The sequence below is a fragment of the Haplochromis burtoni genome, unplaced genomic scaffold, assembly GCF_018398535.1.
Source record: "Haplochromis burtoni strain Fernald_Lab_line unplaced genomic scaffold, NCSU_Asbu1 Contig_740, whole genome shotgun sequence".
NCBI classification, from domain to species: domain Eukaryota; kingdom Metazoa; phylum Chordata; class Actinopteri; order Cichliformes; family Cichlidae; genus Haplochromis; species Haplochromis burtoni.
Genome location: NW_024583101.1, coordinates 76,846 through 91,831, shown reverse-complemented (window position 1 = coordinate 91,831; position 14,986 = coordinate 76,846). Strand labels below are relative to the sequence as shown.

The following is a 14,986-nucleotide window of genomic DNA, read 5'->3' as shown; positions in this document are numbered from 1 at the left end:
GTGTGTGTGTGTGTGTGTGTGTGTGTGTGTGTGTGTGTGTGTGTGTGTCAGTGCAGACATGTGTGACTTCATGAGAGCAGTTTTACTTTATCAAACATGTTAGAAAAATAGAAACAAGGATTGTTTTTAGAGTAGAAAACATAAACAAGCTGTTCACACTCAAATCAGCTGATCCACCAGGCTGAACTTCCTGCCTGGAAGAACGTTTTAATATATGAGGAAAATATTTCTGACGGTTAGTTTAAAAAAGCCGCACAGGGTTTAACACGAGCTCGCTTTGACCTGCTGTTCTGCTTCCTGACGATGCTGAGGTTTTTCTTATTCTGGGACTTAAACGGGAACAAAGTCCAGGCTTCGTCGACACACCCAGGCGGAGAAGAGGACGGCGCAAAGATGTATTTTTATATCGGAGAAAACCATGAAATCGTAAAGAGGCAGAGTCGCTGTGCGGCTGGTTTAGTCACCGTGGCGACGCCACGCAGCCTCGGCCTGGTTTTAGGCGTACTGTGAACTTGTTGGAGCCTCCATGTTAATGATGTCGTGTTTGGATCGAGGACGCAGATCCAGAATGACCTCTGGAGCTCCGTCGCCAGGAAGTCACCATAGAGACCAGCATGGCAACCAGCTGTGGTCCATTTACTTTACAACACAGTATCCAGGCATTAAAAGTGCAGCAGCCTTTAATTGGAGGGCAGTTTGAGGCTCCGACACACAAAGAGACTCGATTCTCTCTTAAGAGCCTGAATTAGAAAAGATGAAAGACGGAAATTATGGGAATGACGTCGTAATTTGGGGTATTTTCCCTCTGAGCTGTGGACTGATGCATTTCTTATCACTGCGCTGACGTCACCTAAAGGTTTTCAAAGGGTCGTCTGAAATCCTGCAGCCGCTGAGACTGAGGCGTCTTTGTTAGACGAGCTTCAGCCAAGAAGGTGAAGCAGAAGCAGGAACTTTATCTGCCCCCAGTTACAACTCGTATTTACGACAACATGATGTTAATGTTGTGATCTATGGTCTGACTTTCATGAATGAAGTCCAGGCCTCACGCTGACTCTGCAGGTTCATTCAGTCGCTGCCCAGCACAGGGCGAGAGGCGGGGCAGGTCTGTCACAGGGTTTATCAACAACATTCAGGACAGAGTTACAAACACATGAAAACAATACAAACAACAACAAACAACAACAAACCTGAAGAGAAGCAGCTCCTGTGCACTCGCACACATCAAATCAGAGACGGTTGGATGAGAAACGACCCTCAGAGAGGAAATATTCATGAATCTCTTCGAATTCCTTCATTTCCTGTAACTCCAAATCATAAACCTCATTTTCCTACTATGATAAGGTTGCACACGAGTGGGAGGGGCAGATATGTCCCCAGGTGACGGACGCCGCTGATCAAAGTGAAGTGTTTCCTTCTGTGTTTTTCGTACATCGGAGACTTTACGTTGTGTCCTCCCACTAGTTTAGGTTAGGGGTTAACCTCAGGGTTAGTTTCCCCTGAATGAGCCTGACATGCTGCACAAACCACAAACAGCCGTTTCCAGACGTGCGGCGATGTCACTGATTTGCTTCCTGATTGTTTCTCATTTGCTTCAGTAAAGTTTGATTGTGGAAGCCCCACAGACAGAGTGGTGTTTCCACTCAGGCTCTCTCTCACCGTCATCATCACTCCAATAGCTTAAGCCACGTTGGGTTCAGTTACAGCCAAATGTTACGTGGGCCAGATGCCGTACGGCGTCCACCTACAGCAATAACTGAAACACAGCATCGTGGTTCGTTTGTGCCTCTGTTGTCATGCTGACCTTGCTTCAGTCAGGCCACTATTTTCAAAAGAAGATTATTTCCACTTGCATTGTTTGGGTCTTTTCGGGTACCTCCCTGCCTTCCATGTGCAGCAGACCTCTGACGAGTGATACGACACTAACTTGATCAAATACAACAACGATTTCAAAGGCTGGAGATGCCCAGAATCCATCTTATGATGCAAAGCTTTGTGTCTGCAGGAACACGGGGATGACAAATGAACACCTGAAGCATCTGACAGCGTGTCTGTGGAAGTTCTGACTGTTCTCTGTCTGTCCTGACCCGACAGAAGGAGAGCGACCAGCAGATAACTGCGCAGGTGGAAGGCGGCCTGACCACCTACACCCAGACGGGCCTGGCGGCCGGTCAGGATTACAGAGTCGGCATCGTGGGAGAGATCGACGGCAGGAGAGGAGGCGAGAGCACCGCTGAATTCATGACACGTGAGGTTTTGTTTCCTTCTTTGTCAGAAACTCCTCTGCTTTTCTCTTCTTACTAAATTGAAGCCACAATCGCTTCCACCCTCCACAGATGGAAATGATTTTAACACTTAGATAACCATTAAAAATGAGGAAAGTCATACAGACTACACTGACTTTGAATAACTTGTGTACTTCTTAGTCACTCTGCACTGAATTATCCTCCTTAATAGTGTTAGTTCTTTGGCTGGTTTACAGGAGTTATACCGTGATGGTGTTTCGGAGGTGTGATGGGTGTAGCTACGTTTTATCACGTCAAGTTTTGTGTTGTAACCATTCTGAGAACACCAAGTATTCCCCAAATACACACTGTGTGCAGATGTCCTGACAAAAGGCATGTTCTTCAACTCTGATACCTGAACCAGAAAGTAACTGTGCGCTGGTCCTGCTTTATGAAAGAGCCTGAAGTTAGAGAAAGGAGCCTCTGACTAGCATGCTGGCACTTGAGAGCAGCTCAAATCACCAAACTGGCAGCGGGAGCTTAAACATTTCACTCTCGCTGCCCTTCCTGTGGGAGATGTAATCTGTGGCAGCTGCAGAGAAGCTGCCCGGTGGCTGGCGATGAAGAGGACGATTCAGTCTGCAGGAGTTTAGAAAAGGCAAAAACCGAGTGGAAGTGTATCGATCCAAGTCAGGGGGGTAAACAGGAACAGGTAGACGGCTTCATGTTACCTGGAAGAAAACATTCACCTGGCGTGTGCTGGACTTTCTTCTGTTTTCTTCACCTTCAGTCATTTCTGGTCCCACCAACCTCAGAGTTGTCAAGATGTCGTCCACGTCTGCGGTAGTCCAATGGGAGCCGACAGTGGGGGAGATTGACAGGTACCGTCTCACCGTAACGCCAAATGATGGAGCGGGGAGGAGTCAAGAAATGACCATCCCAGCTGACCAGAACTCCGCACAGATCCAGCGGCTGGAGGCCGGGCGTTTGTATGACATCCTGCTCGTGGCAGAGAAAGACACGAGCAGGAGCGCTCCAGAGACCACCCAGGTAGTCCCCGGTGAGTAGAGCCAATCACAGCTTGCTTCCACTCAGGTTAACGTCCTGGAAATCATTTTTCTTAGCTCACGCCATTGACTGTATGTAGATAATGGAGATAGCCTCAACTTTATATGTCAGAAGTGACCTCATTTAAATCATATTTAGCTAATGCTCACTAGCTTTGTTTGTAAGCTGCATCCATAAACTGTCAGATACTTGCTAATTAGTGCTAAGGAGCTAAAAAATAACGTAAAAGGAATTAAATTCTTGGCTGGTCGACTACTACATTTAATAGCAATTCCAGTGTTTAGTACAGTTTGACAGTAAGCCAAACATATTTATCAGATAATTGCATGACAAATGCTCCACGAGTCTCCAACAGCAGTCGAGAGGTCCAGTTCACATGGATGTTAGAGGAACTGAAGGTTACTGCTTGTTAAGCATTTTATATGAAATTTGTGGTCAACAATGTTAGTTAGAACTATGAAGTGTATATAACGTTTCTGGTCTGAACAGTAAATGCAGAGCTACCTCACAGCTTTCTAAAGGACAGACGGAGGATTCTCCTATAGTTTAAGAAAAATAAGTCCGGTTAAAGTCTCAGAAAATGATGCTTTGGCCTGATTGATTAATTTAATAAAGTGCAGTATGATGTTTGCAACTTTACAGTCAAAAAACAAGCTAAAGCAGAACATGCATGACCACGTATGACTCTGTGCATCCATACGAGTGTTCACGGTTTCTGTTGTGCTGTATGTTCACAAAAACCCAAGATAAAATCCTCACCTTGAGGCTTCACAGCAGGACTTGTTACGTCTGGCTTTAATAAGAGCCTCTGGTTAGTTATCACCCCAAAGTTAGTCTGAAATGACTCACTGCTGAGTAAAAAGTTAGAAATTTGATAAGAGAGAGAAATAAAAGGAAGGAATCCAGGTCGTTGTTGTTCAAAGATTTCTTTTCCAGGCTATGCTCGGGCCATAACAGCTTTTGTTCGGCTAAGTGAGCCTTTGTGTCCCGACACCTCATCATTCAATGAATTACGTCATATACAACACGTTAGTCGATGTCCTCCCCCGACCCTCAAGAAGAAAACGTACTTTTATCTGCCTCTAACCTCAGTCGTTGTATTTCTTTCTCAACAGTGATACGAACAGGTTTGTCCGAGGAAAACAATAATGACATTATGATATTCTCCTTGCAGGTTGAACATGGATGCTGCTGACCTGAGTTATGGTTTGCTCGGGCTGGCAAACTGTTGTAAATCAGGTTTCCTTAAAGGAACAATAATGATTAACAACCCTGCTTTTCTTTCTTTGTTAGGTGTGACTTCTTCAGTATTAAGGGCATATTATGATGATCTTAACACTTAATCCAAATACTCACTGCCTTTACATCCTTAGGAACGATATTACCAAGATTTCCCACGGCAGCTTCCCCTCCATATATTTCCAAAGAGTCCACTTTGACTACCCAGGCCTCCCTAGCACCTAACCAAGATGTTAGCAGCATACACCAAGACTTGAACCCATCAGCCGAGGGACAAATATTTGACCAGCGTGAGAAGACAGAAGATGTGAGCAAGGACAAAGACTCCTCAACTCCTATAATAATTGCCAGAACTAAACCTCTGGTCAATAAAATGTTTTCAATAAATGGCACCAGCCCCAAACCCATCGGAAAGTCCATATTGCCAAGGAAGCAACCGCATTTCAATGCAACAAGAGTTGTGCCCAGAAGGAGACCTTTTAAAAGAGTCTTGGAGAATAAAAACCTTAAACCAGGTGTCCCCATCATCAGACAGTCTGTGTCAGACCCAAGTATAGAGGCATCCAGCTCTGACAGAGTTGATAAAAATAAAGCTATGCTGCCTGGAACAGATTCAGAAACAAAGATCCAAAGTAGCTCAGAGGAATCAGCGGCTGCTGCTGACTTAAAAGGGCCACCGCATGTTGGCATTGCAGGCCATGGAAATGACACTGGTCTCGTTTCTCCAGAACCAAGTGGGACCGTTCAAAGCCAAGAGAAGAAATGTCTAAATAAAATCAAAGTGACACATTCGAGACTCCCCTTAAAAGATAGAGGCAATGGGTGTAGGGGGGCTGAGCATGCTGGCATGGTAGAGAAAAGTCCAGACCTGGGTTCACCGCCTTCTGCAGAGCCAGACCTTGATTATAAACCAGATCCTTTACATAAACTTTTGAAAGACACTTTTGATAGTATGAACATCTCAACATTTTCTGTTCACCTGTCAAAATCATCAAACCTCTCAGTCAATGCAGACATAATTGGGAAACAGATTTTGAGAGGACTGAAGCCACTGCCATCGCTCTCATCCTCTTCAACATCCTCAGAGTCACAATCATCATCGCATTCATCAGCCTCAAGGACATCACACTCTCCAGCTGCACCACCATCACCTTTATCCTCACCATCCCCACCTTCACCTGGTTCCGATGGATCAACGGCAGGTTCATCGTCCTCGCAAATGTCTTTAATTCCATCATCACCTTCATCTTTACTGTCACCACCTCCATCCACATCATTGTCCCTTCCAACAACATCATCATCCCCTTCCAGATCTGATAAATTTGATTCACATTCAAGCAATGAGCTAAGTGAAAGCAGCAGAAGTATCTCTGCGCCTGCACCACCCACAGATAGAAAACCACCACCAGAAGGTGGGGTACCTCGAATGAACACTCCTAAATATGGAATCAGACGCCGTCCATACGCAAAGTTTGGACCTTTTCAGAACAAAACCCATATAAATTCTAGATTCCGTCTCCCCTCCCATCGTATGAACCTTAGTCCTGAAATGACAGCAGAGAACAAACATCGGCCGACGAGCGAACTGTTGTCTTTACCATCTATATCTGCTTCTGAGGAATCATCCTCTGTTAAGGCAAGTGTACCAGTGAAGGATACAACTGGGTTAAAAAATGGGACAGCTACACCTGACTTATCTGGAGTCGAGCAAAACCAAAAAAATGTGCAGATAGAAAGACAAAGGATAGCAAATCGCTGTCCTCCATTCAAGAATTGCCGTTTTCTAAAAGGGGGACCTTTTCAGAATCAAACTCGTCGTATTGGACCTTTGAACCGTGAAACAGAGCCACGCAAAGAGCAGGTGGTTTCCAATGAGTTAACAGCTACGTCAGCCCCTTCTCTTCCCAAAGGGCCTGTGAGAGATGCAGATGATGGTGGACTTGGGACAAGAATCTCCTCCACAAGTTCAGCCACTGAGTTTAATCGGACACTCAGAGGAAGAGGAATGTCTTCCTTCCATCGCCCAAATACCAAACTGGGCTATATCTCTCGCCAACTATATGAAAGACGTTTAAAAAACGGAACCCAAAGAATACCTCAACGTCCGTATAACTATCCTCCTCACAAGTATTTCCCAAACAAAGAGGTAAATGCAGGCAGCACTGGAAATCAAACTGGCCAACTGGGAAGCATATTAACTCGCCAGAATGTCCAACACCCTACGCATCAAATTCCAATTAGAGAAGGAGATCAAGATACTGCAGCTGACCAGATAGATGGTCAAACCAATGTCCGATCACAGACTGAGAATCTAGGAACTGGAGACAGAGCTGTGGGGAGAGAAGAAGATATTAGCAGTACTGATTCAAAGCTGCAAGAAATAAATGACAACGGAAATCCTGGCAAAAGCAATGGGACTGGAATTCAAGGCAGACCAACAAAACAACATTTCCCAAATTCAAGACCCTCCAGCTCAGTCACATTTCCAATAAGACAACCAGCAGCAAAAACTGTTCCAGCACAGCATCCCACCCACATTAGACACTACACCGGGGGTAGCCAAAAGAGTGAGAACCCACAAACATTTGAAAGTAAAACTAAGCAGACAAATCCTACGTCAGATCTTTCTTCGTCTGGAGTCTTAAGGGAACCTTTGGACTTTGTGGAAGTCATAAACCAGACCACTGATGGATTCACATTGATATGGGACTCACCTGAAGGCAAGTACAAAAACTTTGTTGTGACGAGAAAAGACGGAAAAGAGGAGGACACAGAGCCAAAAGAAAAAGAGCACGGCTACCACGATTCTGGCAAAGAGGGAGGCAGGGAAGAAGAGAAGACGAATCACACGCCTAACAGGGACACCATTTCCCAAAATGTAGGTAGTGAAGATGAGAACAGAGTGCCTGGAAGCCTTGTAACTCATGCCCCAAAAATCCAAAGCAAAACAATAGTAAAACCAACAGAAAATGAAAAAACCTTCAAAAAAGTCCTTCCTGGTTCAGCTCGGTCCTTCCGGTTTGAGGATCTGCCCCCACAGCCCGAGTACACCTTGACCTTACTGGGAAAGGGCCCTGGCGTTCTGTCCAGACTGCACAAGCTTGTCATCAGTACAGGTACAAGCTATTGTAACAGTAGAAAAGCTGAATTTCTACTGTGCAAAGCTTCAAAATTACTGTCAGTGTTGTCAAGTCTCGTTCAGACGGCTCGATTCTTTCTTTTTGATCTTGTACCCGCGTCAGTCTTGGATCATTCAGAAGACTGTTCATTCAAGTGCTAATAACTAATAATCACTCGTCTTAAATGTGACTAGAAATGTGTGCTTACCCACTAAATGCTTCCTCCATCGTGGTTTCAAGAGCTCGGATGCTGTGGCGCTCTTGAAGACTGTAAGCTTGTGATTTACAGTTCCACATTCATCACTTTGTGTTTGTCATTCAAACAGTGGTTCAGTATAACTCACTTTCTTATTAACACATACTGATTTTGAAAAAACTCTCATGAACTTGTGTTTTCTGTTCATATTATATTTGTGCAGTCATTCTTCAGCTCTCGTGAATATGACAAATACTCATATTCATGACATTATAAAGATCAACACCCTGTCCATCCAGTTATTTGATGTCAACCCTCAGATGTGGGTTTACAAAGCTGTTTGCCAGATAGTCTTCTTAGTTTGTACTGGCCTAACTTGGTTAACAAACAACCTGCAGAACTTACTAGACTGCCACATGCAGAAAATTTACCAATTCTTTACAAAAAATAAAAAAAGAGGGCGAATCTTTGTTTTTTTCTCTTTGTACAAACATTAGGGAAGATTTTATGTACAAGAAACCAAACAGCATTCCAACTCTGTTGGGCATGATTAACAGAAGAGGACCCAGGATTGAGCCTAGGGGAACTCCACTCAGATGCACTGTTGATACAAACTAGTTGATCAACTAAGTTGACATCAAAGACATCAGTAACAACGTAACTCTCTTCATTCACTGCTACTCTGGTTTTTTCTCACTCAGGGTAAGCTAACAGCCATCTTCACTGACACCTCTTCACCTCTCTCCCAAACCAGGGTAAGACCACGGCTGGTCTCTCTACTTTTGGTCTGTTTTAACTTTTCGCATTTAAAAACGAAAAAGTAAATCAATTAGTAAATCTGTAAATGTGAACATTTTAAGGTAAATCAGCGTTTTACAGTACTGATGCATACTGTCAGTATTATACAGTACAGCATAGATTTTATTACAAAGAATAGTCTAATTCTCTTTTGTAATATACAGCTTAAGTCGTGCAAAACATAAAACAAACATCATTTATTGAGTGATACCGAGTCCTTCTGAGTTTTGGAAAATTAACTTCTCCCGATCGTTTCCTGGTTCTCACTTCCAGCTCTAAACAGTTAGATTAATATCTTAATGTGTTTGTGTTCATTCACTCTGAATAATCTTGTCAAGTGGTCTCTTTATCTTCCTTTGTTTTAACGTCCTTTATTCCTGCCATGCCTTTTATTTTCAGGTGAGACCGAGCAGCTAACTACTGTGTCGTCACTCCCTCCTTTGCCCAGGAGCCATCTGCATTTAATTGTTACTTTATATGTCTGTATATGATTTGTATACTGTATATATGTTTGCATTGTACATATATACACAGAAACCCATTGGAGCACTAATAGCAAATGTGTGGATGAATAAATAATACTGTGCACACTGTTTTCACTCCTGACTCTTTTCACTCTACTTCAGTGTTTTTCACAAACCCAGTTATTATTTTTTCTTTCTCTTTGTGGAATTTTTGTATTTCTGCTGCTTGTTTTTGTCTTTTATTGATTTTTTTCCCTCCACTTCCCTTCCTGCCTTTCGTTTACCCCCCCTCTCTCGTTATATTCGATCTGCCCTCTAGGACCCGAGCCTCCCTCTAACATAGTCTTCAGTAAGGTGACGGAAAACTCTGTGACGGTGTCGTGGACCAAACCAAAGAGTCCCGTCAGCGGTTTCAAAGTCACATATACCCATGCAGAGGATGGTGAGAGCCTGGATTCCTATTGTGCTTCATTTCTTATTGGCTAGTGAATATTTACGTAAGCCAGGGGTGGGCAACTCCAGGCCTCGAGGGCCGGTGTCCCTGCAGGTTTTAGATGTGTCCCTGATCCATCACAGCTGATTTAAGTGGCTAAATTAGCTCCTCAACATGTCCTGAAGTTCTCCAGAGGCCTGGTAATGAACTAATCATGTGATTCAGGTGTGTTGACCCAAGGTGAGATCTAAACCTGCAGGACACCGGCCCTCGTGGCCTGAGATTGCCCACCCCTGACGTAAGCAAAGGTCATGTCCAGTTTCTAGATCAGGGAGCGAGGTCACAGCTGATGAGTAAAGACGTCTGTTCCATCAGAGGTTTGGTTCAGTTCAATAACATTGTTTTCTCTGTGTGATTGTTAGATCCTTGCCGTACAATTTAAAGCACCTTGAGGCGACTGATGATTTGGTGCAAGACTTTATGGAAAATAAAAAATATTGAATAATTTATGACTTTTTATTACATGCAAACGTCTATTAGGATTACATGAATAAATAACTAATCCTGTGTTTGTGCATGCAGGCGAGCCGGTGTCGGTGTCTCTGGACTCAAAGGACTCCACCGTGGGTTTATCCAAGCTCTCACCTGGTTCTTCTTACGAGGTCACCGTCATCTCCACCCTCGGACTGGACGAGAGCGATCCAGTGAAAGACTTTGTCATGACGCGTGAGTCACGCGCTGTTGTTCACTGTTTATCTCAGCCTGAGATGACACACTGTTGTAAAAGTTCATAATTGAATCCACACATGGTTTCTTTAAACAGTTTCATGTTTTCCATTTTTTGTGCTTTTTTTTACACTGAAAAGCAATTACTTTTACATGTTTTTGCTTCTATATGAGAACTGGTAGCTTGGTAGTGTGTGCAGCAGGTGCTGACCTGGAAATGAGCTGCACGGTTTTTATGCTTCGTCTGAGGAGACTCGTGCTGGATTTATTCCAGTCGTCTGTGTTATTTCAAAGAGCAGAGAAGGCAGTTCAGATGATTCCCATCCTAAACACAGAGTCTCACGGGGAAACTGGAGGCTTTTTCTCATCTTTGCATATTTCACTGGTGATCAGTCTACAAACTTCAGTGAGGTCAAGCAATGGCTCCTGGCAAATACTCTCATCCTCAATGATAAGAAAACTATCTTAAGGAACTCCTAAGCTCATATGTTCCTGCTAGGGCTTTAAGATCATCCTCACAGTTACTGCTGGTGCAGCCTAGATCTCGGCTGAAGTCTAGAGGTGATCGAGCGTTTGCTCTGGCTGCACCAGAGTTGTGGAACAACCTTTCGATTGGCATCCGGGCGTCTGACTCTATTCAATCTTTTAAATCACGGCTTAAAGCGTATTTGTTTAATCTTGCTTTTTCTACCGGTGAAATGCTGGCCTTGTTTGCAGTGATTTATTCTATTAATTTTCCTATCATGCTTTTATTTGCGCTGTGCATGTCATATCGCCATTGTGTTTTGATGGCATAGTTATATCGTGCTATAGTTATACTTTTTTCTATTGGTGGCTTTTTCCTGTGAACATAATTTTACACTTTTATTTTTTGTTTTTATGACTTTGATTATACTTGTGTTAATTTGTTTTATGTTAAGCACCTTGGCATGCCGTTGGTTTTTAAATGTGCTCTATAAATAAAGGTGGTTGTTGTTGTTGTATGTATTTGGTGATTATCAGACTGGGCCGTGTGTCCTCTGGAGTGGAAAACTGAGAGAGAAACTTCAGGAGAATTATAGAAGTATTCATTTCACTTTTACTTTTAGGCTTTTAAATCATGAATGTAGAGTAAAAACTTCAGTATTACAATACAGATTTATTTTAATCGTTAGTTGGTTAACTGGCATTTTACTTTCTTCACCGTGGCCGTGATGTTTACTGCACTGAACTTCAAGTTGAACCGATATAGCTGAAATGTTGCTGTTATAATTGTGGAGCGGGAGGTCGTAATGGGAGGTCATGATGGGTGGTCATGATGGGAGGTTGTTTTGGGAGGTCATGATTCTTTTCGTAACCATTATTACCTTTATGTGTCTCTCAGTGCCCGACCCGCCGACACACCTGCGTGCCGTAAACGTCACCGACTCCACCGCCTTGTTATTGTGGCGTCCAGCGCTGGCAGCCGTTGATAAGTATTCCATCGTGTACGGCGCGGGCACAGGTGAGCAGGCTGACTCATCTCACTGTTAATGCAAACTCATCATGTCTGCATCATGTCAGTTTCTCTTGCGTGTCTTAAATTCACCCACGGCTCCTCGTTGTACTCCTACGTGTCTGACTAAAGCGCCCAGTCTGATCATCGTTTTGAATGAGGCAGTTTGCTTGTGTAGGTTCAGAGGTGAAGGTCACAGTGTCCGGAAACGCAGCCGAGCAGCAGCTCAGCGGCCTGGAGGGATCCACCACCTACACCGTCACTGTAACCAGCCAGCTGGGCAGCCGGGAGAGCTCGCCGGCCACCACCAGCTTCACCACCACCGGCGGTCAGCACCACCTTTGTCTGTAGTTTGGTTTGTGACCTGAACAAACACGAACCTCATCAGTGTTCCTCTCCAGGCTCGGGGAAAGTTGGGGAAGGCCCGCAAGACCTCCAGGCGAGCAACGTGACTCCACGCACTGCCACGTTGTCATGGAAACCTCCATCAAAGCCCGTTGGTAACTACAGACTGAGCTATCAGGCTAAAGACAAAGAAATGAAGGTGAGCAAGTTTTAAAAATGATTTCCTGATTAGTCAGTGACTCGAGTTCAAGTCACGACAGGAAGCGAGGCTGATGTTCTTTTTACGCCTCCTCCTATGATTTTTCTGTGTTTTAACTTCTGAGAACACAATCGTCCGGCTTAGCATCGCCTCTTTGAACCAAAGAAAATCGAATAACATATTTGCTGAGTCCTCTTGTCCTCACCGTGTGCACATCTGGACTGTCTCCAGCACAGCTGCTTCTTTTGGGTCACTCTGTGGACGTTCACACTGCTTACACTTGTACAGGTGTGGAGTGACGATTGTGTCGATGGCCAAAGAACTGCTGAATCTTCAGTCATATAAAGATCAATCATTAGAAGGAAAACTCGAGTTATTGTTATTGCAGACTCCAGAATCGCAGCAGTGATAGGGATTAGCAGGACCCTGGAGTCTAGACGCTGGTGGTGGTGAACACCTGGGAAAACTCCCAGATGTGTGAACACTGAGCTTCCTTGTAGAGTTTAAACTTAAAGAGGTCCAGATGTGTACATGGCGACCACCTTAAAGAGAACCTCAGACTCATTTTATTATTTATTTATTCGTGAATATCAGCAGATGTTGAATTTGATGGTTGTTTCTCACCAACCGTCAAAGGAAAACGTGGCTGAGACGTTCCTGTTTATTTTGACCTGATGTTTATAATAGCGTGCGTATCTCAGACATTCGTGAGGCCTGATTTCCGTTTGTACCGGCGGCAGGAGGTCATTGTGGACGGCTCGTTAATGCAGTACAACCTGACTGGACTCCATCCTGGATCCACGTATACGCTGCAGCTCCAGGCCGAAGGAGGAGGACAGTACACGTCCGCCATCTCCACAGAATTCACCACCGGTACTTCTTCGAGCCTTCGTCAGTGCTGTTGTTGTTCGAGATTTCCTCCCACCCTCACCCTCCGTCTTGCTCCTCCTCAGGAACCCTGCGGTACCCGTTCCCCACTGACTGCTCTCAGGAGCTGCTGAACGGCATCGTGACTTCAGGCGAGGCAGAGATTTTCCCTCAAGGCAGACACGGGACGCCAGTGACAGTTTCCTGCGACATGGAGACAGACGGTGGCGGCTGGACGGTATAAACCCACACCACAGAGTCGTCTTTACTTTACGTGTGTTTGCCTAATTTAATTACTAATAAAACACTTCCAATATAGTCCAGCAGTATTTATGAAGCCCGTTAAAAAGATCTTTAAAGACGGAAGGGAAAAATAAATAACAGTAAAACTTGAAAGAAGGAAACTTTTTACGGGACTCGATGGAGACCGGCTCGCTTTCAAAGGCAGCCTCGTGTCAGCGCCGCCTGCACTGAGCAGGTCTCGGGTGTTTGGCTTCCTGTGTGCAGGTCTTCCAGCGGAGGAAGGACGGCTCCGAGAATTTCTTCAGACGCTGGAACGAGTACGTGGAAGGATTCGGGGACGTGAATGGAGAGTTTTGGCTCGGTGAGAGATGCTTTTTAATATCTGAGTACAAATCTGCACAGGACCAGGCTCCGTGTGGTGAGGAAACATATTTGGAAACACGGATGGCAGATGCAGCTTCCACAGAGTGCAGTTAAAGCAGCAGATTTGAGCACAGCGCCAGTTTAACTGGAAAGACAGACATTCTCATCCCAGCCTTTTCTCATTTTTCTGTTCAGTATGTCTGTTGTTTATTTTGTTTCCTGTAATAAAACCCGATAAACTCGCCCCTTCAGGACTCGCGAGTATCCACAACCTCACAGCGATGAGCAGGATGAGCCTGCGGGTCGACCTGCGAGACGGCGACGAGTCAGTGTTCGCTCAGTACTCGACGTTCGAGGTGGCCAAGAGGAACTACAAACTGACTGTGGGAGGATACAGCGGCACCGCAGGTAACACGGGAACCTGGAACAGGTGATCAAAGGTTTTCAGCACCGCCGAGCTCGATTCAGGTTCAGATGTTTGCTCTGAACATCCTGATGTGTCTGAGTCTCATTCAGTCAGAAAAAGCCATCACACCAAGGTCACCTCTGTCCTACTGTAATGTCCAGACTGGGGGGCAAGGCCCCTAAAAGCATGCCCCTGCCTGCACTCCTGGCCTCCTTGGTCTGGGACACTTCAGACTGAAACCTGCTGGACGGTCGTGTATCATCAGAGGTCAGCCTGACTCATAGCTGGCTGCTGCTTCTCACACACGTCCATGCCAACTGCACTTGTGCCCAACACAAACCTTTGTGATCGCACTTCCTGGTTACAGTTTCTTATTTTCTCTTGTTGTGGGAAACGAGTTTGAGGTTTTATTTCCACAAAGACTAAAATTCACAAACAGTTGAATTAAGTCATCTAAATAAAGCTCAAGGATCCGGAGATAATGAATCATTTAAGTAAATAAAATTATATTTGTTAATAAGGAAACTTCCTACCGTGCTATCCTTTCAGGTGACTCTCTCAGTTACCACAACAACCGGATCTTTTCCACCAAAGACCGGGACCTGGCGCCCTTCATCACCCGCTGCGCCATGTCTTATCGAGGAGGCTGGTGGTACAAGAACTGCCACGAGGCAAACCTCAACGGCCTCTACGGCATCAACACCAAACACCAGGTAACGTCATCGAGTCGCTCGGACGGATTTTACTTATTTTCAAGGACCTGCTACAACTTTGAAATGGAGCTGGTTGAAGTATAAAAACAAGTGTGTGTGTGTGTGTGTGTG

At 44.8% G+C, this 14,986-nt stretch overlaps 1 protein-coding gene across 2 annotated transcripts in view; it reads left to right on the top strand.

Annotated features, from left to right (window-relative positions):
* Positions 1–14,986, top strand: part of LOC102300507 (tenascin) — a 46,832-nt gene that overhangs the window by 30,143 nt on the left and 1,703 nt on the right. The window contains exons 7-19 of one of the 2 annotated variants that reach the window (XM_042215511.1): positions 2,092–2,245; positions 3,013–3,282; positions 4,664–7,645; positions 9,426–9,548; positions 10,122–10,265; positions 11,629–11,748; positions 11,918–12,067; positions 12,141–12,283; positions 13,024–13,156; positions 13,237–13,388; positions 13,658–13,754; positions 14,009–14,164; positions 14,712–14,875. In XM_042215511.1, the coding sequence (XP_042071445.1) occupies positions 2,092–2,245; positions 3,013–3,282; positions 4,664–7,645; positions 9,426–9,548; positions 10,122–10,265; positions 11,629–11,748; positions 11,918–12,067; positions 12,141–12,283; positions 13,024–13,156; positions 13,237–13,388; positions 13,658–13,754; positions 14,009–14,164; positions 14,712–14,875 (4,788 nt within the window). The remainder of the gene's footprint in view (positions 1–2,091; positions 2,246–3,012; positions 3,283–4,663; positions 7,646–9,425; positions 9,549–10,121; positions 10,266–11,628; positions 11,749–11,917; positions 12,068–12,140; positions 12,284–13,023; positions 13,157–13,236; positions 13,389–13,657; positions 13,755–14,008; positions 14,165–14,711; positions 14,876–14,986) is intronic. The other variant, XM_042215512.1, reaches the window with a different exon arrangement.